The following is a 22,889-nucleotide window of genomic DNA, read 5'->3' as shown; positions in this document are numbered from 1 at the left end:
GACACAGGCAAAAAAATCGACAAATTTTGAATTCAGTTTACCATAAGAAGCTGAACAGTCGCGCAATGAATCCCACCTCTCCTATTCTTTTAACCATGCTTTTACCTCGATTCTCTATAATTTCAGTACCGTAAACCTCCATTACTACCTACAATATGTCTGACTCGGTGGATTCCACCAACCCTGGCGATGCTGCTGCTGGTGACGTACCCCCAACAAAGCATTCGCTAAGAGTGAGTTGCTTCCATATAGACCATACCTACGTGCAGAAACTCAGTGATATTGATATATTGAGATTAGGCCCGAGATGCGGCCTTCACTGGTGTGACTACCCGTGAGGAAGACTTGGCCCATGGCCCTTCACTCTTAGGGTTAGGTGATGGGCAAGGTGACCCATACATTGATTTGACCTGGGAAACGACGGAGAACTATGTTCCACAGGCAGGTGTACTGTCGTTACTTCCATTTAGGTTGCCCCAGCAAGGGCTCACAGAGGTCATGTCATCTTCTGAACCTTCACACTCGGGACCTTCTTACACTGTTCCAGCCCAGAGCGTCTCACAGGCAAGCAATTCACATGGCGAGGAAGTGCTGCTTGCTTCCACAGATGAGCCAAGGAGCATTCACTCATTGTCATGGATCCCTGAGTTTTCATGGCAGGACGCGCGCCTGTGTTTTGATGGTCAGCCACTGGAGCTGCTAGCAACACGCGATGGCCAGTTTTCGAGAGGTGGCCCTGGCTCAGAGCATGAGTTTTCGATATCTCAGAGGTCCTTTCCCCGTATAGGAGGGCCCAATCGCGGACATGACGAGTTTCAGATATCTGTAATTGCTGGCATCAGAAGTTTCGTCGATTCAGACGAACACCAGGATGAAAACAACTTTGACGAAAAGTCGGAGATCACATCCGCAGCAAGCTCCGTTTCCAGCGATACTTCGCAGTCTGAAGCCGCCTTTCGAGGAGAATTCATCGACGCAAGTCAATATGCTCAGGAGGAGATTGCCTGTCAGGAAACTGTCAACAACATAGTGGAAACACTTGTCGACGACTACTACAGGTCGTATGCGCCACAGAAACGGACTCTTGCAGCAAAGCGTAAGCAAGCTGATCGAAGCTCCAGTAGTTCGACCAAGAACACTCGAGCAACAGTTGTACGGAAATGTGTCAAACCGACAGGCCGCAGAGGTCAGACTATTGATGGGGATGAAGGAAGTGAGGATGAGGAGTCTAGCGGTAATGGGCAAAGCCCGTCCGTTACTGATACATCTTCCGAAAATAGCCTCTTTTGGGCTTGTCCTTTCATGAAGTGGGATCCCAGAAAGCACAGAGGAAGTTGTGTCAAGAAACTCAGGGACATATATCGCCTCAAAAAGCACATTCAAGAGAGGCACTTCTCCCATCATTGCCGTTTCTGTTTCAAAGAGTTTCGGCCAGAGGATTTGACCAAACACGAGGAAACATGCGAAAATATACTTGGCCTTCCGACATGCCCGCCCCCAGTCGGACTTATCACGAGGGATATGGCAACTGCGATCAATGAGAGATCTGATACCAGATTGACTCCAAAGGAGCAATGGGAGAGACTTTTCAAGATTGTCTTCCCCCACGAGCCAATCCCTTTGAGCCCCTATCTCGACTATGAGAGGGAACTGGTTTATTGCTACGACTACTTCCGTCGGCAATCTGTGAAGCATCAGGTTCGTGAAATGATACAGGAATCTCAACTTGGCCATCTAAGTAAAAGACTCACGAGGTGTGCGTTTGAACAACTACTAGCAGAGTTGTGGGACAACCTCTATACCGAAGATGAGATCAGCGCTCAGGTAGCTTCCGAAGAAGAAACAGTCGATCAAGCACAACCCATTTCGACTATGGAAGTCGACATACCTGAAAACTCACACACACCTGACTCGAGGGGCTTCGGATATGATCAGGAAGAACTCGCCGCAATTCAGCCTAGTGTGTTGGTAGAAGTCGATAGCACCACCACTCCCATCCCAGAACTATTTGACGACCAGTCAGAGATTGGAGTCGGGGAAGATCTTGATCATCTTGAAGCCATTGAAATCTCCGGATTTCCCTGTTCAGATGTTGCTGGAATCGCGAACTTTGAAGAGATTGGGAGTGATCCCTTTTCGAGGCCTGGGGCAGGGGATCTTCCTTGGTATGGTGGACAAGAGATGTTTGAGGCGGAGCTCGATCAAATGAGGGGGGATCAGACTCTTTCCAGGGGACTTAGCTTATGATTCATTGCTTTCAATTTCATTTAATGCCCTCGATTATTTCCCATTCTTAGATTATTATTCTCAAATTGTTGCATTTAGAAGATCATGACGATGAACCCACTTATAGGCATCTTGATATTAATCTAGCCATGGAAAAGCAAAGTTACAATCGAGACTCTGAGATGGCTCAGACAGACTCTCACTTGAACACGAGTCCTCCGAATCTATATCGTCGCTGTCTTGGGCCCTGAGCCTCAATCCCCAAAGTCTTGACTCCTCCGACTCGAGCTGAAATGCCCTTTGTTCCACATTAACCATATCGTCTAACAATCGCTTCAAAGTCCGTTGTGTTTCTATCGTGGACGAGCAGAACTCCATGTCCCTGACGCCTTCTAGTAAGCTTTTTGATAGTGACCGCCGCTGAAGATATAGTTGCTGCTTCTCGTGTAATAGTTGATGAACTGTCATTGATGTTAGAAGAGTTGCATGAGGTCTGGTGTGGCGACTCACGGTTCTGTTGGACATTTGGCCAGTGGCAAGCCTGGCATAAGGCTGTGCATTCAGAGCACTGTGCTTGTCCGTTTACTCGTACGCATTTTCTGCGGTTTCGGAGACAGAAAAGACATGATGATAGTGCTGTGCTCTTGGGCTTTAGCTGCTTGGTTGTTGTGCTTCTTGATTTGCGAACTCGAGGCTTGCTCGATTGCATTTTCGTTTGGGAAGACATGGTTGTGTGTATGTGTATGTGATAGTAGATTGATTCTGGAAGAATGAGTTGGATCTCCCCGCGATGTTGGAAGCTACGTAGTTAGTATAGGTTAAAATTGTCGACGGCATATGAAGAACAGTCACTTGGGGTAGATTCTATAGCTATATCATTTACCGAGCTTCAGTTGCCGTATGATGTAGGAGCCGAGGCATTCGCTATGGGGTTTTGCTCTCATGATTAACTGAGACTGTTTGGAGAACGGCCGGCTTTAGCTCCAGACGCCGAAGCAGAGGCCGAAGATCGGCAAACGGCAAATGCCTCCATAAACAGCCAAGCCTCTCATTAGCCCTGCCACGCATGCAATGAAGCATCATTTGCCGTAATATTAATAGTAATAAAAATCATGAATAAAATTTTGTGACCATTTGAGGCTAGTAGTCCCTACAAGTAAGCCATGTCTTCAGATGCCGAGCAGCGCCCCCTTGACGCCGCTGGCTAGCTGAGCTCTCCAAATCTTGTGCTCGTTCAGCATAAACAACTCCCCATTTCTACCAAAGCAAAAGTTCGCAACGCCTCCAGAAATAAGGATCTTTCCGAGTAAGACGCCGCCTGGTGACCAGACGTTTACGCCATCGCCACAGCCACTGTAAACGTTGCCCTTCGTATCGCATTTGATGCCGTCGGGGATACCGGTGTCTGCCATGGCGAAAACTCTCTTGTTGGTGAGGAATGGTTCACCTGAGATGGTTGATAGGTCAAAGGCATAGCTGTTGTAGATAATTAGCAAGATAAATTTCATGGTCTTGTGCCGTCGGTGACTTACATGGTCCTTGCTCTAGTGTCATCAGTAGTTCCATCACCGTGAATCCAGTCCGTATCAGTGATGTAGACAACCTTCTCATCAGGACTAAACGAGATACCGTTTGGTCTGCCAAATCCATCTGCCACAACCCGCACTGACTCGTCTTTCGGGTCATATCGATAGACCTGGTTTCGTAGTTGGGGAGCTGGCCTTATACCCTGCTCGTATCCATAAATTGGATCAGTGAACCAGACAGAGCCATCAGAATGAACAACCACGTCATTCAGAGAATTGAAATCTCGCCCGTAGAATGAGGTAACGAGCGCTGCGCATCTGTAAGGTGCGATAGGCTGCATGAATACAAGACCTCCTGGCGCAGTCAAGGATCCTTGCGAGCAGAAGAGTACGCCGCCCTTGTAGTTCACACCACCATTTGCCATGGTAACGTCAGGCGCGTTGACTTCTTCACAGCTAATAAATTTTCCATCCGGGGAGAGTTGGACTCTGCTTATTTGGATCGTCTTCTGACCGGTCGTTGGGTCCGGGAATTGGTTACTGGTGATGAACAGGGCATTTTCTTCAGGAATGAAGACGCCGGCTTCGTGGGCGAACGGATACTGGTCATTCTCATGAATCACCTCGACCGTTGAAGAAGCGTCAAAGATGGCATTGGCCCCTTCGTTGTAGATCTTAAATGACATCGTGCCGAGTAGTCAGGGTTGTATCCCGAGGTTGAAATGCCGGGGTAGCTAAACAAGCGGGATATGAAGAGGAAGATAACATAACAAATATTGGACATCGGGCTTTGGAATTTGGAGGTTGAGCTGGGTTACCTGCCGTTGCCCCTCAGCGGCTAATGCTGAACTTAATTCCGTTCCCAATGTGGAAATTTCTGCAGCGGGTGGCTCATATGCCGAAGCCACGCAGCGAGAATACGTAAACTCTGTGCATATGAACGATAGTATACCCAATCAAGCATTATTCGGCAGTAAGCGCTATTCATGTAACTTTCAAATGACATCATTAAAGATATGTCAAAGATATTGATTACTATTCGCTCCTTTATCCTCTTTGAAGCCGTCGACTAAATCTTCAGGGCTATCTTACAACACATGAATAGTACACACCAAACTCCCGCTTCTCGACAGGAGTGCGCAGCAACTTAAGCAGCAGTCTTGTTGCCAACAGTCTCCATCATGACAACAGCAGCATTGGTCTTCTCATCAACCTGGCTGATGATGTCCTCTCCACCGAAGAGATGGTCAACATCTTCCAACTCAAGTCCCTTGGTCTCAGGGAAGAAGAGAAAGATGATAGGAACCCAGAGACTGTTCAGTACTGCAAAGATGATGTATGTCCTCCAGCCAATGTTATCAATGGAGATGGGAGTGATTTGAACAATCATCTGGACAAAAGTTAGCATAGCTATGTATTTGAGAAGGGAGTGACATACGTAGTTGAAGATCCAGTTAGCGGCGGTGGAGATAGATGAACCACGCTGTCGGAGGCGAAGAGGAAGAATCTCAGAGCTGTAACCTGTTAGTGTTGGACAATAAAGTTTGGCGGGGAAATTTCTTACGGATAGACCCAGACTGTGGCCTGGAAACCAATGGTGAAGGCACCCTGGAAGATAAACAGCATAGCTGCAGCTGCAATACCCGCGGCATGTGCTGTAGCGGTGTTGTTCTCGACCTGGTAGATCAATCCTGCCTGGACAGCCATAGTAGCAGCCATGACGCTGATCATAGATAGGAGCTTTACAAGTTAGCTTAGTGTATAAGGAAAGGATTGAGCTGTACTTACAAGAGGTCTTCGGCCAATGCGATCAATCAAGACCCAAGGAATGAAAGAGGCAACAAAGAACCAAGTCTGAAGGAAACCAGACATGAGGGCTGACATGTGAGCAGAGAAACCGACACTCTTCTCAAAGAGGGTGCTTGAGTAGTCTAACGATCATCAGCATGGTTCATCAACACGATGAAGAAGGGTTGAGACTTACAGATGATTGCATTGATGCCGCCGAGTTGCTGCGCAGCCTGGAGAAAACAGGCCAAAAGAAGTCGCTTGCGAGACTTGATACTATCTTCCCTGAGAAGATCCTTCCAGGAACCTGAACCGATAGATGTCTCATAGGCGACAGTCTGGGTGATGACGCTATGAAGAACCTGGACCTCAGGATCATCAGTGGAAGTGCCCTGGATTTGAGCAAGGACTTTCAGACACTCCTCAGGTCTGTCATGTGCTGCCAACCAACGTGGTGTCTCAGGAATCACAAACAGGAGACCCATGATAGCCAGAATAGGAACACACTGAAGAATGACAGGAACGCGCCAAGCATAACTGCCGGTATGGGATGACAGGGCATAGTCGATCCAGTAAACTAGGAAAATACCGAAGTTGAGGGTGGAGAGCTGGGCGCAGACGTCTATATGATATCAGAAAGTTATTCCTCATGATCAAGGACAGGAACTTACAAATACCACGGCTTGACTTGGGACTAAACTCAGCCTGCATGACAGGAACAGTTGAGTTGACAGTACCCATGCCGACGCCCGCAACAATACGGCCAACGATCATCATAGCTCGTGTATAAGAAGCGGCTTGGAGGACCGCACCAATGATCAAGAACACGCAACCGATGAAAACAGAGCGTCGGCGACCGAGCTTCTCACCCCAGATAGAGGAGAAGACAGCACCAAAGAAGCATCCAACTAGTAACTGTGAGTGACTAGCATAGTCCATTGGCGAAGTGGAACTTACTCTCGTAAATGGCGACAATAACGCCGATCATATCAGAATCGGGACTATCAAAAGTGTCTTTGAAAGCCGAAGTGTTGACAAGACCTCCCATGAGGCCATTGTCATAACCGATGAGCATAAAACCCAACGACGTCAAGACACTGACGGTCAAGATGAGGCTCTGGCCCTGTAACTCCATGATGAACAATTGATCGTGTAACAACAAACAATGAGACACAGTGTTTGATATGCCTTGTATCGTGGAGAACGAAAATTAAATTCAAAAAAGCAGAGACGGAGGATGGGTTAATAAAGACCAACCCACATTCCCAAGCTTAATACGACTCTACTCCATGGGGACCCCATGTTTGCGGGGAAAGGTTCAGTTACTCTTTCTCCAGGATTCATTCAGAAGCTAATTTCAATTGCCGTCGGTGTTTGAAAAAGGAGTTGCCGATGGTAAATGGCTTCGGAATAGCGGCAAAGCTAAGTTTTAGCTTCTCGCCCTTTATAAGATGAGCAAGTAAAGTCAATAACCAACACTTGCATGATTCGCATAAACAAGTTTGGAACCATACAAGGATGACGCTTCGATTGCAGACGATAGACAATAACCTCAAAGGCCGATTGGCTTTGGTGACGGGTTCAAGGTGAGTTTGCCATTTTGTTCGAGGTGTATTGTCAGCCAAACTAACGATTTGTAGTGGCGGAATAGGTTCCGCTGTTGCGAGAGCTTTTGCTGCTCAAGGTTGTGACGTTGGTCTGCATTATTCTTCCAGTAAAGAAAAGGCAGACACGTTTGCACAAGAGCTGAGTAGGACATATCCATCTCAGCTGTTTGTGCCTGTGCATGCAGACCTTTCACAAAGAGAGTCAACAAGAGCTTTGGTTTCAAGCTTATTGAGCCAAGATGTTGTATCCTCCAAGCACAAGGCAGTATCTATTCTGGTTGCAAATGCTGGTCTGGGAAGACGGATCCGCGATGTTGCGGAGATTGGAGAGGATGATTGGGATGAGATGATGGAGGTTAACAGTCGGAGCCAGTTTGTCGTTACCAAAGCTTGTCTTGCTGGTATGAGACAGCAAGGCTGGGGACGAATTATACTGGTTGGAAGTATTGCTGCTCGTGGAAGTGGGCTGAATGGATGCCATTATGCTGCTTCAAAGGGTGCTCTGACGTGAGTAACATCGGAATTCTTGTGTGATCACGCTGACAAGCCATAGTTCAATGGGGCAGAACTTGGCCACTTTGTTGGCGCCCGAAGGCGTTACAGTGAACATCGTAAGTTTCTTTGGTGTATCTATCAGAATTCTGTGGAAACTGACGGTTTGTGTAGGTCTCGCCAGCTATGATTGGCTCCACGGGCATGATTCCGCCGCCCATCTCAGAGTAAGATTCTGTGACTATCTCAATATCGAAACTTGGCTAATGTTTGGTTGTAGAGCCTGGGATAAAGGGTGTGATTTGGAAGAGCTGAAAAAGACTGACCCCGGTCTCGCCATTGCTGCATCTATTCCAGTTCACCGTCTCGGCTCACCTAATGAGGTTTGCGAGGCGATCATCATGTAAGTCCCGCTGAACGGAAGGGTCTTCGCTTGTCTAATACGTGTTATAGGTTGGCAAGGAATGGTTACATGACCGGACAAGATATCCTTTTGAGTGGCGGCTTGAAATAGATCACTATGCTCTGATCTCACGGGCAACTGGATCAACTGTAAAATTAGCTACAAATTAGAATAGATATTTCTTACAGTGTAACTCCTATAGATTAAAATCAAGACATTTTGGCTGCAAGTTTATCTTCTTATTCCCGATCCCTTAATATCAGGTGGTTTAAAACCGGGGCAAGACGAAGATTCACAAATTATTTCCTTGGCCGACCCATTCCCCCGGAGAAGGTCGCGCTTTAGCGTGATACGATTCAAAGACCGGGGTTTTCAGCTTCAATAGCCATCACCAATAATTCTCAGCTTCCATGTCATCTTCTAGAATCTAGACCCCCTAGGTCACGTTCTGTAGCGGAATATTCCGTCCTAGCTCAGTATCTTCAAGTCCTGTGACATCGGTACATGTCCATAGCTCAAAGCTTAACCCAAGCCATACCAATCTAGGCCCCCTAGACCGATGTCGTCGTATGATTAGTTAACCAAGACCCTCATCATATTCAAATGCCGCGTTCCCCTCTCCTCTCGGTGTTTGAAAACCCTCCACGCATGATGACACCACCGACGGGACCAGAGACCGAGAAGAGGGTTTCGAGAGCCTGCGTGAGCTGCAGATCTCGTAAGACCCGATGTGACCTGTAAGTCATGGCAATTGCCGCCACTGGCTAAGAAATCAATTGACGTGTGAGAAGTGACTCCAGTGGCGTGCCTGGAGACCCTCCGTGTCGGCGATGCATCGAGAAGAATCAAGAATGTATCCTCGCTACATCTCGACGGGGTGGTCGTCGTATCAAGGGCCAGCGTCTTGGTTATTCTAGGTCAACAAATGATTCTCATCAAGCATCGCCAAGCAGACCAATCAACCGAATGAATCCAGTGCCAGCACAGGAACCCCGTGAACCAGACCAACATAGTGAATGGCTGTCATCAAACCTTGGGTCACCTCTAGGCCAACAATCCGAGGATGATGAAGAGCCTACAGGTGATGCGGTGCGGCTCAAGGGCCACTTCACGTCGTCGGATCTTTTGAATCCGTCTGATGCTTTGGATTTGCTGGCTCATGTGGCTGATATGGAACCCGAGGGACATGCGCAAACGCAAGATGCAGAAGGCGATCCCGAAAATTCGACAAGGATGGCAAACACATCCCAGGGTGTTTGTGACTATCCACCTGTTACCTCTGGAGCATTGACGCTTTCTGAGGCAGCCTTTCTGATCGAACAGTAAGTTATACGCACACATATTTCTGATGCAGGCTAACCTGGGAAAGCTACCATGACAACTTTCACATCTTCTTCCCCATCGCTTACAGCGCCGCCTTCGACTCCAGCCGTATCCTAGAACTCATCGAGCACGAACCATATCTCATCACAGCAATCCTCACCGTCGCCACAAAAGATGATCCCTCGTGGTCCAGGGCCCATAATGCCTGTGCGAGACACATGGAGACTCAAATCTCCAAGCTGATATACACCGGCTCTACTACGGTCGGCGCAGTCGAAGCATTGTTGATACTGGCTGAATGGGCGCCACAGCCACTCGAGGAGAACCTCATGATTGGATGTGGCAAAGAGGACCAGGGATCGTGGATGCTGGTTGGTGTTGCTATTCGTCTTGCATACCTGCAGAACCTTGAGCAAACTGGTCTTGTGCAGAGAGTTGAAGGTGCGCCGGATCATCTCAGTAGAAAAAGGATAGCTTGGGCTGGTTAGTAACTTCATCTCCGCCATGTGGCGCTCTTCAGTGACTGACGGGAAGACAGCTTGCTATATGAGCGATCGCCAAGTTTCGATACGACTCGGAAAAGGATTCTGGTCTCGTGGACCAGGTCCATCCGTAAACCTTCGAGCGGCTGACTTTCCATATCTCCAAACACAAAAGCTGGGCAACGATAACCTCGCTCTACTATTTCAGGCACATCTTGAAATCACTCAGCTGTTCAGTAACGCACATGATATTCTATACTCATCAACAAGTCATAGAGAGCAGTTATACATAGGAGGAGAGTATGTGAGGTACATTGTAAGCAAATGCTTCTCTGACATTTCATGGAGCCATATAGCTAACTCTATAGGATGACTTCTCCTCAGTCCTCCGCAGATGGAAACTCTCCTGGGGTGGCCTCAGCTTCATCCCGCGCGTCAAAGCATCTCTTATGTTATCATATGATTTCCTTCGTCTATATATCAACGCATTTGCTTTCCAGGCAAACCTAAATCGCATTGTTCGGCGATCAAAGAAGAGGCCCTCTGGTCCTTTGTTCTCGGAACTTGCCGCTGCTCCAGATGCAAGGTTCATTTACGAGTCTATCGATGCAGCAAATTCTATCTTATGTACTCTCAACAGCTTCATAGATCCCACCGAAGCATTCAAGTATATGCCGCTCAAGTTTTATCTTTACGTTATCTATGCAGCAGTATTTCTCTTCAAGGCAAGCATCTCTTCAATTCATTCGGGAACAAGTCTGATACGGTGGCCTACAGGCTATCTTTGCCGGAGCTATCAAACCATCAGAAGCACGAGGCGTGCGTCGTGCCATCTACGAAACCATCTCACGTCTACAGAAAACTTCAAATAATCAACAGGGTCTCGGTCAGCGCTACGCTAGATCCCTTAGGCTTCTCTGGTTGAAGATGCTCGGAAAGTCGAGATCACGGAACCCCGAAATTGAAGGACGATCAGACTCTTTGGCTCTGGCCAGTCACGGAGCTTTGCAGTCACAAGCTGAATCAAGCGAAGGACATATGAACTCTGATCCATTTAATAGCTTCTCGTGGAAAGATCTTCATTCATTGGGGGAGTTTATATCAAATGATGGGACCTCACTTTTCAATGATAATTTCATCATAAGCCCCGAACAGGACTCGGTACAGGGGGCTGAAGGTCCAGAACATTTCAGCGGGAACTTTTATTCTGGCTCGCTGGGTGAGATCGATATAATATTCTAATAGACTATCCACGAGCATACAGATTCTAGGGAATATAATCAAAAGTTTTGTGGCATGGTTAACTTTGCAGCCTACATCATTGGGTTCACATCTCACATCACCAGCGGGAAATCTCTGCTATTATCGCTCTGTTCGGCTTATTGCGTGGCAAGAAGTCCTAGTGCTTATTCCATCTGCTGTCATGACCCCACTGAAGGCTCTTTCAACCCCTCAACCTCATAGAGCCATTCTTGGTATAAAAAGGCTTACATTGTCAGCTTACGGTGACCTCGAATTATAACTCGATAGCTCAACAAACCAAACTTTTCAAAATGGCGACATCCCAAAGCAAAGACCTCCCCTCTTCCTCATACTTTTCTGCGTTCGCAGCAAATTATCTTCAACAAACCGGAAGAAGCACATACCGTGTCCTTGACTTGGCCTTCGACAGCATCCAAGCCACAAGGCCTATAACCAAGGGCTCGGTGGTTCATGATAATGCTGCCGGTCCGGGAATAGCAGCCTTAGTTCTTGTTGACAGACTCGCGGCTGATGATGTCCCTCATATTCTGGTGACTGATAATGTACCTCCAATGGTCCAAGCCGCCAAAGATTCTTTTACTTCGTTTCCACAGATTGAAGCGAAGGTTCTTGACTCTCAGAATCTAGAGGGAATTCCCGATGAGCACTTCACACACAGTATCCTCAACTTCAGTGTTTACACCCTGGCTGACCCCGTCAAAGGCGTCAAGGAGATCTACCGTACGCTCCGGCCTGATGGTCTAGCCGCCATCTCATGCTGGAAACGTTTTGGAGCCGGTAAACTCATTCACGCTGCGCAAGCTCTCGTCCGACCAGACCTTCCACCATTGAAAATACCTCATCCTGAATTCTTTGAACCAGGTGTTCTGGAAAAGACGACGATCGAAGCTGGGTTTGACTCATCCAAGTTTGAACTTGTGGAGGATAGTATTATCGTTAGCGGACCTGAACTGGAAGATGGGCTGAAGAAATTTATGCTGGGAGATCTCATGCGTCCTGCTCGAGCGGGATATACTAATGAGGAGGAGAAGAGATGGCCAGAGGCTGTTGATGAGGTACTCAAGAAGGAAGTTGAAAGTTATGGAGGGGTCAAATTTGAGAGCTGGGTTCTTCTAGCTCAGAAGTAGAGGGACCAGGTTTTGAGCTACCTAACTTTATTTTTTGAGAATTATCTGATCATGAAGAGCTATCATAGCCACCATTTCGCCATCACGAATATGATAGGTCGACTGAGGATATATTTTGACCATTCCTGATCGAATACCGTTTTCCCAAAGAGTGTTAGGCCGATATAAATCATTCTTCTCCTTCAGGATGGCAAGATGAGATTTGATGCCTTCTATATCATCCTTCCTGACTATCCACCCAATAGTCAACGGAGACGAACCCTTTAGATTTGGCTTGCATTGAAACGCAAGTCTCGCATAGAACAAATCATCTTTAGAGGGGAGGAAGGTAAATGATTTAGAGTCCCAGCTCTTAGACCCTGAGGCTTCGAGGACTGTCAGTGACATCGACTCCATAGCACAACCCAGAACAACCGTAGAAGGTTTATTTCTGCCATATAGCGGAGAATTGTGGCGGATGAGATGCTGAACATAAATATGTGTTGGCTTGATCGAAAGCGTACGTGTCGTTTCAACCTCACGAACCAATTGTTCACCAGTGTTGATTCGAGCGTATTGGCCGCAACTATCTAGCCGTCCAAGCTTGATGCCATACCATATGTCTTTCCGTGGATTTGACTGGTGGGTGATATCTAAAATGGCATAGAACTCATCAGATCCCGGATCATGCTCCACCAAGCGAACCTGTAAGTGCAAGCCCTTATTGGTCATTTCATATGGTATGTCAACTTGCTTTGGCAATATACCACGGCAGTGGTCGCTGTCAAAATTCCACGATGAAGGAGCAAGAAGTCCGCTGAATGTTGGCGCTGGCGAAGTCGATTCCGAGCGCCATGCGAACAGCGTATGGTCTGGCTGTTTTTTTATGATCTCCTCTTGCAGTCGTATAAAGGCATGCTTGCCTTCGCCGTAGAGGAGGGGCATATGAACGTCAAAGATTCCCAGTAAACAGTATGCCTGGTCTTCTATGCGAGTTGTTCGTCGCCTTGCTGCCCATGACATTCTCGTAGCAGCTGAGAAGGATCCGAGATCGCCGATGTAAAGGACCTTCCTGGGTATCCCAGTGATCTGGGCAACTTGACTCGCCAGACTCATTCCCTCAAGCTCTTGAGGATCTCCTTCTTCGTCGGCAGTCGTATCCATACGAAAGAAACCATTAACTAGATGTTCTCTGTAACGGTTCTTTGATATCTCTCCGATCATGGTCCAGTTTGCATCGAAGAACTGGCGAACTCGGGGAGCCAAGAGCTCTTGTAATGTCCAACCCCGTGTAAACCACCTTGCTTCTCCGAGAGACTGATCAACTTGACCCACACCCTCTTCGTGGACCACGTCTTCTAGATATATATAGCAGACGGCCGAGTTTCGATACCAAGAGAACATGGAGTTGATAGCTTCTGAGAGTTCTGCGCTGCTGGACTTGTCAATGCAGCAGGTATCGACCCAGCAATAGCCGAGACCATCTTTTTGAGCTTGCTTCGCACATAATTCGATCTTCTTGTAACCTTTTTTGAGCTTCACGTCGGATGAGTTGGTGAGCATCTCTTGAAAAAGGACCTCCTCACTGGTGTGACCCCACGTATGTGACAGGATTGCATATTCGGGAATATTGCTATAGAAGTCTTCGAGCTGCAAGGTCGAAGCGTTGATAAGATACATGATAATAAATATACTATTCAAGTTGGAAAGGGCAATAATGGAGGAAGAAAATGAGGGGAGTCAGCTTGAGGAGATGGATTCCATAAATAGCCGCATGGTTGCAGGGGCTAACTAATAACTATACATCTCATTGGACAGTGGGACCATGTTCTAGGTGACGTTAACACAGCCTCAATTGATAATGGTTACGGTATTTAATAGTCTCATGCTGCAAGGTATTGACTGGCTAGTCAAGTTTAACACTACACCAAGTTTCAATGGACAGTCAGTGATGTAGATAAAAGGTGGTTCATGATATTAAGACACCAAGCCTAATATTTAACCATAACTTAGAATGATAATGAGATCGAGGTTGTTTCCGTCCCACAAGAAAGTAAATCCTACTATTGACGTTGAGTCAACTCTGAGCAGTTCTGAGATGAGGCTATTAGCCCTTCAATGACGAAATCAAGCCTGGTCATTAACGGCAGAGTTCCAAAGGACGCTAGACTGAGGAGGAGTTGCTTCGATTTTGACCTTGCGATCATAAAGCTGGCACGTTTCTCGGAAGATTCCGTGGAGGACCATAGTGCACCAAGGCTTGGAGGTACAAAGCTTGACGCAAGCCTCCATTGTGGCAGTAGAGTGGGATTCGCGCTGGCCAGCAGGTTCATGGACTGTATTCTCTGTTAGCCATGCTGCTGTATATGAAATGGGGTCGTTTCTCTGCTTGCTTACATCTTCCGCACCAGAAGCGGTACCTGGTTCCTGCAACCATACCATACTTGGTATGCTGGCTAGGGCCTTTTATCATGTCAGTTTGAGGGGGGCCTAAGTTCGGGGAGGCTTGGCTCTTACAATTGGACTGTAGTATGTCCTTGAGGAGAGCGGAGTCGGCCCGGCTGCTATCGCACTCTGCTTGGCTTGCAGCAAGCTGATCCTTGCTGGAAGCCAGCTCGGCCTTCAAAGCGGTCTCTCGCTCAAGACATTGAAATACATATCCCTTCTCGTCGTTATCTTCGGCCTGTAACCTATTCTATCAACGCAATGCAGCTGGCTACATTGGATTTTGTAATACTCTTAGCCGGCTGAAAGTTCTTAAGCCCTTCTCCTATAACACATCTACTCCTTCGTGTCCCTATTAAGTCCTTCTCTTTTCCCTCCAGCCCTCTGAGCTCTGCCGTATTTCAGACCCCGCTCAATGGCTCGTAACCTGGTCTTAGCTCACTTGTCGAAAGAGTTCGGTTATCTCATCGGCAGGATACCAAGATTAGGTTCCAGAAACCTGTATTTGGGAACTTCTGCTGCAGGCTATCGCGTAACACAAATTCCAAGTCTGGTCCTCCCTTGCTTGTCAATTGTGAGCTCAGCTTGATCTTCTGTGGACCGTTGTGGGACAGCACATGCGGTGTTGGTATCCTTTTACGTCAAGTACCAAGACCCGTGATGGTAGCCCGTGCTGGACGCTGTATCTTTTTGTCCTTGGATCTGAGACAACTCCAAGCCACTACATGGAAGAAGATTAAAATGTTTCTGTGTTCCTCTTCCCTCAACGCTTGTGACATCTGGTCGGTGAGAGTGCCGAGGGACTAAGTTCTGTATGGTGATTATAAGCTCTTAGCCAACTACAAATAACACAACAAGCCCACAACCATGTTGACAGACAAGTTGAAGATCCTAGCAAAGGTGTCGGCAATCGGTGATTTGACGAGCCGTCCCGATCCGCTACCAGCCTAATCATAGGCTGAAAAGCGTCCGCGGCATTCCATTTGTCTCAGTGCGCAGTATGTCTCAGTTATGTACAGTACAGTATATCAACGCCAATAAGAAATACAAAATAAGTATCTGAACCCTGTTTTATGAGCAGATCAATCTTGCTGGGATCGGGAAAGTTACAGATATCTAGCCTCAGCCAACTACATTCAGGGATGTGAGCCCAGCCTTGATACTTACGCCCTTTCTGTCTCCGTGCAGCTACGACTAACCGACACTCTCTACCGCTTTCAATCTGATAATTTCCCGTAACCAAGGTTATACTTGGGATAGGACCCTGGATCAACATGAAGGGGCTCCGGGTGACTTGATTGGTAGTTTCTGGCATGACATCTTGGTCACGGTGGGCATCAAGTCGCCGGAGAAATGTGGACAAACCACAAGCGGTTGTACCTTGACTGGACTGGTTGATTGTTTCCTGTCGCTGTCTCTGTTTTCCTTTTTTTTTTCTCATTTGAGGTACATGCTTCGTAACTTCAAGCGATACTCCGCGATGAATACATATGCCATAAGATATTCAACGCCAAGGTCGATGGCATCTGACTCTTTCCAAAGATGGACAGAATATAGAATACTTGAAGCAAGGTTTTTAATCTATTTTGATCTGGATTTGTCTTCCAAAAGGCGTCATCAGTAGAGATTAATGAACATTTCACGAAATCGTGCTTATTACTCCTCGCACAGTTCTTAGCGTACAACTTAGGAGCGATACTCCGCGAGAGTGTGGAGATGGTCTGATGGATCTACAATTACGCCCATATATCTTGGCCCTGATGATCAATCAGACTCCTCAGGTTAAACTTCTCGCTGTTGGACTATTGATAGAGAGTACATGCGGGGTCAAGGTATAAATTCTTGCATCAGTCAATCCGTCTTCGCTCTAGGCTTTTGAACTGTTTTTGAATTTCAAGACTGCAGAGTCACCAAGATGCCTTCAATTCGCAATCCTATCCTGCCTGGATTCAATCCAGATCCTTCGATAATCAGAGTTGACAATGATTATTATATCGCCACGTCGACGTTTGAATGGTTTCCCGGCGTGCAAATTCATCATTCCACTGATCTTGCAAACTGGAAACTTATCACTCGTCCTTTGGATCGTAAAGGTCTTTTGGATATGAGAGGAGATCCAGATAGTGGCGGAATCTGGGCACCTTGTCTTTCACACGACGGTCAGAAGTTTTGGCTTGTGTATACTGATGTTAAGAGAAAGGACGGAACATTCTGGGACTTGAAGAACTATATCACGTCCTCTGAGTCCATCTATGGTCCTTGGACAGACCCCATTCATGCCAACTCTTCAGGTATCGATCCTTCACTATTCCACGACGATGACGGTAGAAAGTGGTTCGTAAATCAGAGAAGAGACCACCGTTTTCCGAACAGAGACCATTTCTGTGGCATCATGCTGCAGGAGTTTGACCCAGAAGCTGGGAAGCTTACTGGTCCGCAGAAGAAGATCTTTGATGGGACTGAGATTGGTATAACGGAGGGGCCACACATTTATAAACGGAACGGGTGGTATTATCTTCTCACAGCCGAAGGTGGAACTTCATACGATCACTCATGCACTCTTGCTCGATCTCGAAGTATCTGGGGCCCTTACGAGCTGCACCCGGACAAGTACATTCTCTCTTCAAGAGGGTCTCCATCAGCGGAGCTTCAACGCGCAGGGCATGGTGATCTTGTTGAGACACCAGACGGAAGAACATATCTGGTTCATCTTCTCAGTCGACCGATAACACAGAATCGCCGCAGTGTTCTTGGACGGGAGGCAGCCATTCAGGAAGCATTTTGGAAAGACGATGACTGGCTGTATGTCAAGAATGGACCGGTTCCTTCAACACTGGTTGATGTGCCGGGTACACGAAATGAAGATGAGCACTGGCGAGAGATTCGATACACTTTTGACGGTGGTTTGCCTATCGATTTTCAGTGGCTTCGCACGCCAGAGCCAGAGAAAATCTTCTCTACAAATGGAAAACTGGTTCTTTACGGGCGTGATGCTATCGGCTCCTGGTTCGAACAAGCCCTCGTAGCTCGTCGTCAAACCCATTTCTCCTACGACGCCGAGACAGTTATCGACTTCAAGCCTGAGAACGAACGGGAATTTGCCGGTCTCACTGCTTATTACAGCAGTTTCAACTTTTTCTATCTTCACATCACAGCTAATGAAGATGGTGGGAGACTCTTATCCATCATGAGCTCGGAAGAATCGTGGCCTACGGGGTCACTTCAAATTCACCATCTTGATCCGATTAGTCTCCCACCAGCAGGAAAAGTCAAATTGGCGCTCACTATAAGGGAGGCAGAGTTGCAGTTCTATTACTCTACTGAAGATAAGCCACTCGAGAAGTATGGACCAGTCTTGGACGCTTCTCAACTTTCAGACGAGTGCAGTTGTGGCCCTCGAGGTTCTGGGGGTTCTTTCACTGGTGCATTTGTTGGTATGGCTTGTTCGGACCTGAACGGCAATGGCAAGTCGGCAGAGTTCGACTATTTTGTGTATCGCCCTGTAAAGGCCTGAGAAGGGAGGGTTTTGTTCCTTAGCTTGAATTGAATAGTCATTACAGGCATACTCAGAAGGTAAATCTTGGATGACGCAATTCCTGAAACTGCCGAAAGTAACCCTCATCTTGAGTTTCGTCTCCATCAATTAGTATAACCTCTAAAACTCTACACAAACTCAAGCATCAACGGATTCCTCCGCGGAGCTCCCGGACTCCGTTTCGGAGTAATTGATAGAAAGTCGGATTACCGCGGTCGAAGCCGTTTCCCAAAAGAGCGACTGTTCTTAATTGAGACCACTGCGGCGCATCTTACGCACTATCTGAAGGGTGTCAGCCTTATCGGGATTCCGCAGCACACCAATTCGATACGCGTGTTGAAGGATAAGCCTCACTCGCCCTTTGCGATTGGCGAGCTGGCGAGTGGTGAAGGGGCGGATAAGCCGGAATCGGAATATTGGGCGAGCTAAGCCACGACGAGTAACATCGAGGCTACGTAGATGATCATGCTGATCAGTCGAGACAACAACTCCAAAAATAACGAATTTGTCTTACATAAAGTCCCAATCTTCAATTAAGAAGATGGTATTTCGAATAGACCATTCCATTGTATCCGTCACTACCACTTCGTCATTGGCATCACCGCCTCTCATCATCTCAAAATAAACCCTGCTCAAATCTGACTTTGCACCATGTCGATCGTCATGAACCATATCAAGAGCTTCCTATCAGGAAACTCAGTTACAAACTCGCCAAACCAATACTACTCGACATCTGAAAAGAACGCAAACTCCTATCAATTACAAACTACATCACACAATGACCCAACTCCTCCACCGCTATATTCAGGACCTACCTATGATCAACACACGCCAAAGCCAGTTATCCTAGAATTCCAGCGGCCGTCGCAACAAGGCTACCGGGTATCTCGGCCAGAGGGCAGGAATGGCCAGCGATTTCTATATCGTCATGATTGAAACATTCTTCTGTCACTAGAAGAAATGATACCCTACCAACTATCTTCGTAACCCCTAAGGGTTCAAAGCTCTCTCTAGATTGCTTCCAGACTCTTTGCGGATATCATGCATTTATAGCGAAATACCCCACTGTGGGTACTGCTTCAGGCACCATCATCACTGAATCGGTTGGAAGAGAGTGGGGTCCAGGGCCAACATGAAAACGGAAGGAAAAATCTGAAACTTGAAGGAATAGACAATCTCAATCTCGTTCCAGGATTGATCGGCATATAGGGTCGATGCTACAGGGTGCGGGACCCAACAAGGCTATAAATTAGAGTGTAACTGTAACGTCCAAACAGGGCTGAAGTTTCGTATCAATTGAATTCTCGTCATACTCGTCCACTTTTTAAACCGGCTGTTTTTTTCTTGGAGGGTGTATCTCTTTGGCCCAGGCGCTATCATCACGTGAAATGAGACCCTGTACCTGTACCGGCTGCACTAAAAAACGCCAACGGGCGTGCTAAGGACGCCATGGCACGCTGACAAGACCGCTGCGCAGCGAATCTTGGAGCTTACATCAGATCTGAAATTGGACAAGTGGGGTATTGTACGCCATCCCCCTTACTACGTAGTGTACTATCGATTTCTCTCCCTGATCAAGTTTAACACGCAACCCCTATCTTTATCTATATTTACCTGGGGAGATCCTTACTTAACGCAATGTTTTAAGTCTCCTCTTCTGGATCTGGGTCGCTCGTTTCTTGCATCGTTCATTCGCTTCTTGTTAAAAAAAGATGGCCATCGCTGCCATGTCGGAAAAAACATCGCCATACCGCCGAACGGCGATGGTGGCTGCATGCGTGTTGGTCTTTTTTATCCTTTTTGAGACTTATTATCTTTATTCAGATGCCGTGGGTTCCGGCCTCCTCATTTGCTGCCTCGTAAACTGACACTTCCGCAGTGGACACCTACACATGGGTTATCGTCCGGATCCAAATCGACCGGGGCTTCACCATCGGTCCATGCGCCCTCGAAGCCCAAGAAGAAGGTCATCAAGACGTCGCAGCTGCATTTCCTGCTGCCCGCTTCGAACCCGAATGATATGTTCTGCGCCATCGTTACCTCCGCCCTTGTTAACCGATATCCCGCTCCGTACATGGTCGGCTGGAAGGGCGAGGGCAAATACAACGCTTCCGCCGCGCATACAGCTAAGCTGTACTCGATCAAAAAGTACCTCGACGAACTTCCCCAAGGCGGCGACGATGACGACCTCGTCTTCTTCGGAGATGGATACGATGTTATGGCCCAGCTGCCCGTTGAGGTTGTGATTGAGCGCTACTTTAAGGTTGCTGCTGATGCCGACCGCCGGTTGGCTGACCGTTTTGGCATAACCGTTGAAGAAGCCCACAAACGCGGACTGAAGCAAACTTTATTTTGGGGTGCCGACAAGATGTGTTGGCCAGCCCTAAACGAGGCACAGTGCACCAAGATCCCCGGATCGCATCTCCCTCGTAATGTCTATGGTCCCAAGACTGGCGGCGGTGATGTCACATATCGCGACGCCAAGTACTTCAATTCAGGAAGTGTCATTGGACCTGTCGGAGATTTGCGCAACTTTATCAACGCTGGTATTGCCAGTTTGGAGGAGACTTTCGACCCCAACTTTAAATACAAGACGTCGGACCAGATCTACCTTGCCAGACTTTATGCGCGCCAGGAGCTCTCGCGCGCTGAGCAGATTGAGAATGAGTCCATGATGGCCAGCTTTGGCGACAACGCCACTGCTGTCGAAACGAAGAACATCACCGAGTACCATGCCGCCATCGATTTCGAGTCGGATTTCGTGCAGACTGGATGTTTCGCCCATAGGTGGATGAACAAGCTCAACTACAACAACTCGGACAACACGGCGACCATGTCCAAGGATGTCTACGACGTGGGCAAGAACTTCAAGCCTTATCGCATCCAGATGCCAACGAATGTCTACCGATCTCTCATCAAAGTCTTCAAATCTCTCCCCGCCGAGGTGGCCACAATGTCCGCCCGTGACTGGATAGGCAGCCTAGACCTCGACACAAACGTCGCCACACGCAGCATTTTCGGTTTCTACCACGCCACATGCAGTAAGCGAAACCTCATCTCCGACTTCAAGAAGTACTGGTTCCACCCCTACGCCGTTCCCCTGCTACAGGCTGGCTTCAAAGCTACCAGGCAAGATGAGCCCATTACCGAGAAGCTCATCGACGGACGCAAGTGGGTTTACAAGACAGTATACCCTGATTCAGGAGCACCAGAGGATCAACTCGGTGGTGTCTTGACAGACTTCAAGAACGAGACATACATTTCCTTTTCGACCCTATGCGGCGATTATTTAGACATTCTTGAGCCTAGACACTAGAATATGAAATTGTAATGAGGTTGGTTAACGGAGTAAAGGTGTATTGACATAAAGGATCAGGGCAAATTGGGATTGCCTACTGTATAACACTACACGGCTTCAATGTTTTTTTTTTTTTAATATCTTCAAGGAATCAGGGAAATTTGGTTAAGAATATACCACTAGTGACTTGAACAAACCTCCACAACGTATCTCGTGCCTCAACATTCGCCACATGCCTATAGGTGTGTACAATTAGTCACTCTTAAGCACACCCGTCCTTGATTGTGGCTTTTCTTCTCACTTGGAGGTCCATAGCCGGGTGCTACTCTATACATCGCACTATTCCTTTCGAAAAAGCTCATGTCAAACGAGTTGTCTCATTACTGGAGCGGATGTCAACTTGGCCTTGTGGTCCAGCTCATCGGCAGACGTCTGTGACAGCTTGCGCTTCAGTCTGGAAGCTATGATGCAACAGCTCGATCATAAAGGTTGGCAGATATCATACCGCCTATAACATATATTCTACAGGAGACGCGGGGGTGGATACGAAAACTCCCAATAAGAGATGATGCTATTCAAGTATAGGTAACATTGTGACAGACCCATGGCCAGTCCGTCGATACAGGATCAAAAGGCTATCAAGGCGATTACATATCGGAAAGCTCAAGGGAATTGGCTTCTTGCGGGAGTAAGCAAGAGGTATGTATCGTGGAGGAAGTGAATACAGGCCAACGCTCCATGTTACCAGAGCCGCCCCGGAACGGGGAGCGGGAGTGGGGCGCGGGCGCGTGTGGAGCGGACAAGGGCCGCTCGAGTCTGCTCATGTCAATGTCAATGTCACCCGCACTGAGGCAAGCAAAACAACGGCGCTATACTTTTAAGGCTTTACAATTAATTAACCGATATCATTCATTTTGAGCAAATGTTCCGAATTGCGAATCTCTGGCGCGGGCTCTCTATTATCTCCGCCCCGACCCTCATATCCGCTCTGAATCAAGAGGCGGCTTGAACCAGGTGCTCATCACCCTTCAAGACGCCCTTCTCCTGCAGATCCTTCTTCAAGTCTGTCGGCGCGTCCTTGTTTGTTTCAACTACATACTTCCCCTCTTTTCTCTCGCATACCCATGTCCAAGCCCCGAATTTGTCGCAGAGAGCTTTGTAGAACTCTTCTTCATTCTCTACCAGCTCTTGAGGAATCTTGTGGGTCGTGAAGGGAAGAGTGCGGGTAAAGGTTGTTTCGTATTCGGGAGCCATGGTGATAATGTTTGTTTATAGCTTCGTGGTTTTGTCTAGGACGGTGAGGTAGTTGGTGTTAGAAGTCAGTATATATAGTCAACGCGATATTTATACTCAATTCAAGACAGACTTAGTATCTCATTCTACCAAGCTCGACAT

General features: G+C 47.5%; 12 protein-coding genes across 12 annotated transcripts; 6 read left to right on the top strand and 6 right to left on the bottom strand.

The window, feature by feature from the left end:
* Nucleotides 1-155: 155 nt before the first annotated feature.
* Nucleotides 156-2,267, top strand: FOBCDRAFT_250278 (uncharacterized protein; the record flags this gene model as incomplete). The annotated part of the gene is made up of 2 exons (XM_031183581.3): nucleotides 156-233; nucleotides 301-2,267. 2 exons carry the CDS (start codon nucleotides 156-158, stop codon nucleotides 2,245-2,247), a joined length of 2,025 nt encoding a protein of 674 aa, XP_031039223.2. The 3' UTR covers nucleotides 2,248-2,267.
* On the bottom strand, nucleotides 2,254-3,163 carry FOBCDRAFT_222790 (uncharacterized protein). Its single transcript, XM_059609618.1, has 2 exons — nucleotides 2,737-3,163; nucleotides 2,254-2,687 (listed from the first exon to the last, which is right to left on the bottom strand). Exons 1-2 carry the CDS (start codon nucleotides 2,951-2,953, stop codon nucleotides 2,365-2,367), a joined length of 540 nt encoding a protein of 179 aa, XP_059467194.1. The 5' UTR covers nucleotides 2,954-3,163; the 3' UTR covers nucleotides 2,254-2,364.
* Nucleotides 3,164-3,320: 157 nt separating this feature from the next.
* On the bottom strand, nucleotides 3,321-4,518 carry FOBCDRAFT_182380 (uncharacterized protein). Its single transcript, XM_031183580.3, has 2 exons — nucleotides 3,759-4,518; nucleotides 3,321-3,702 (listed from the first exon to the last, which is right to left on the bottom strand). Exons 1-2 carry the CDS (start codon nucleotides 4,436-4,438, stop codon nucleotides 3,396-3,398), a joined length of 987 nt encoding a protein of 328 aa, XP_031039222.2. The 5' UTR covers nucleotides 4,439-4,518; the 3' UTR covers nucleotides 3,321-3,395.
* A 249-nt stretch (nucleotides 4,519-4,767) lies between these two features.
* On the bottom strand, nucleotides 4,768-6,833 carry FOBCDRAFT_319243 (general substrate transporter). The gene is made up of 7 exons (XM_031183579.3): nucleotides 6,498-6,833; nucleotides 6,212-6,448; nucleotides 5,737-6,162; nucleotides 5,541-5,683; nucleotides 5,317-5,492; nucleotides 5,191-5,266; nucleotides 4,768-5,142 (listed from the first exon to the last, which is right to left on the bottom strand). The coding sequence occupies exons 1-7, from the start codon at nucleotides 6,673-6,675 to the stop codon at nucleotides 4,900-4,902; spliced, it is 1,479 nt and encodes a 492-aa protein (XP_031039221.1). The 5' UTR covers nucleotides 6,676-6,833; the 3' UTR covers nucleotides 4,768-4,899.
* Nucleotides 6,834-7,040: 207 nt separating this feature from the next.
* Nucleotides 7,041-8,271, top strand: FOBCDRAFT_260598 (uncharacterized protein). The gene is made up of 6 exons (XM_031183578.3): nucleotides 7,041-7,126; nucleotides 7,181-7,654; nucleotides 7,701-7,758; nucleotides 7,814-7,866; nucleotides 7,920-8,042; nucleotides 8,093-8,271. Exons 1-6 carry the CDS (start codon nucleotides 7,059-7,061, stop codon nucleotides 8,151-8,153), a joined length of 837 nt encoding a protein of 278 aa, XP_031039220.2. The 5' UTR covers nucleotides 7,041-7,058; the 3' UTR covers nucleotides 8,154-8,271.
* A 327-nt stretch (nucleotides 8,272-8,598) lies between these two features.
* Nucleotides 8,599-11,139, top strand: FOBCDRAFT_222786 (uncharacterized protein). Its single transcript, XM_059609617.1, has 6 exons — nucleotides 8,599-8,779; nucleotides 8,834-9,364; nucleotides 9,412-9,848; nucleotides 9,904-10,163; nucleotides 10,216-10,572; nucleotides 10,625-11,139. Exons 1-6 carry the CDS (start codon nucleotides 8,646-8,648, stop codon nucleotides 11,087-11,089), a joined length of 2,184 nt encoding a protein of 727 aa, XP_059467193.1. The 5' UTR covers nucleotides 8,599-8,645; the 3' UTR covers nucleotides 11,090-11,139.
* Nucleotides 11,140-11,357: 218 nt separating this feature from the next.
* Nucleotides 11,358-12,496, top strand: FOBCDRAFT_33795 (S-adenosyl-L-methionine-dependent methyltransferase). Its single transcript, XM_059612136.1, has one exon. The coding sequence runs from the start codon at nucleotides 11,401-11,403 to the stop codon at nucleotides 12,235-12,237; it is 837 nt and encodes a 278-aa protein (XP_059467192.1). The 5' UTR covers nucleotides 11,358-11,400; the 3' UTR covers nucleotides 12,238-12,496.
* Nucleotides 12,497-12,901: 405 nt separating this feature from the next.
* FOBCDRAFT_250273 (heterokaryon incompatibility protein-domain-containing protein) lies at nucleotides 12,902-13,929 on the bottom strand (the record flags this gene model as incomplete). Its single annotated transcript, XM_059610914.1, has 2 exons — nucleotides 12,984-13,929; nucleotides 12,902-12,921 (listed from the first exon to the last, which is right to left on the bottom strand). Exons 1-2 carry the CDS (start codon nucleotides 13,894-13,896, stop codon nucleotides 12,902-12,904), a joined length of 933 nt encoding a protein of 310 aa, XP_059464864.1. The 5' UTR covers nucleotides 13,897-13,929.
* Nucleotides 13,930-14,343: 414 nt separating this feature from the next.
* Nucleotides 14,344-15,530, bottom strand: FOBCDRAFT_273839 (uncharacterized protein; the record flags this gene model as incomplete). Its single annotated transcript, XM_054704554.2, has 4 exons — nucleotides 14,344-14,552; nucleotides 14,614-14,679; nucleotides 14,734-14,899; nucleotides 15,525-15,530. The coding sequence occupies 4 exons, from the start codon at nucleotides 15,528-15,530 to the stop codon at nucleotides 14,344-14,346; spliced, it is 447 nt and encodes a 148-aa protein (XP_054560529.2).
* Nucleotides 15,531-16,576: 1,046 nt separating this feature from the next.
* Nucleotides 16,577-18,440, top strand: FOBCDRAFT_319238 (glycosyl hydrolases family 43-domain-containing protein; the record flags this gene model as incomplete). The annotated part of the gene is made up of 1 exon (XM_031183571.3): nucleotides 16,577-18,440. The coding sequence occupies one exon, from the start codon at nucleotides 16,577-16,579 to the stop codon at nucleotides 18,173-18,175; it is 1,599 nt and encodes a 532-aa protein (XP_031039213.2). The 3' UTR covers nucleotides 18,176-18,440.
* Nucleotides 18,441-19,658: 1,218 nt separating this feature from the next.
* Nucleotides 19,659-21,690, top strand: FOBCDRAFT_222782 (uncharacterized protein). The gene is made up of 2 exons (XM_031183570.3): nucleotides 19,659-20,025; nucleotides 20,076-21,690. The coding sequence occupies exons 1-2, from the start codon at nucleotides 19,909-19,911 to the stop codon at nucleotides 21,510-21,512; spliced, it is 1,554 nt and encodes a 517-aa protein (XP_031039212.2). The 5' UTR covers nucleotides 19,659-19,908; the 3' UTR covers nucleotides 21,513-21,690.
* A 611-nt stretch (nucleotides 21,691-22,301) lies between these two features.
* On the bottom strand, nucleotides 22,302-22,859 carry FOBCDRAFT_222780 (uncharacterized protein). The gene has a single exon (XM_031183569.3). The coding sequence runs from the start codon at nucleotides 22,746-22,748 to the stop codon at nucleotides 22,488-22,490; it is 261 nt and encodes an 86-aa protein (XP_031039211.1). The 5' UTR covers nucleotides 22,749-22,859; the 3' UTR covers nucleotides 22,302-22,487.
* Between the last annotated feature and the right edge of the window lie 30 nt (nucleotides 22,860-22,889).

The sequence above is a fragment of the Fusarium oxysporum genome, chromosome V (assembly GCF_013085055.1).
Source record: "Fusarium oxysporum Fo47 chromosome V, complete sequence".
In the NCBI taxonomy this organism is placed as follows: Eukaryota; Fungi; Ascomycota; class Sordariomycetes; order Hypocreales; family Nectriaceae; genus Fusarium; species Fusarium oxysporum.
Note: the sequence above shows the minus strand (reverse complement) of the source record. Positions and strands in the feature narration are given on the sequence as shown.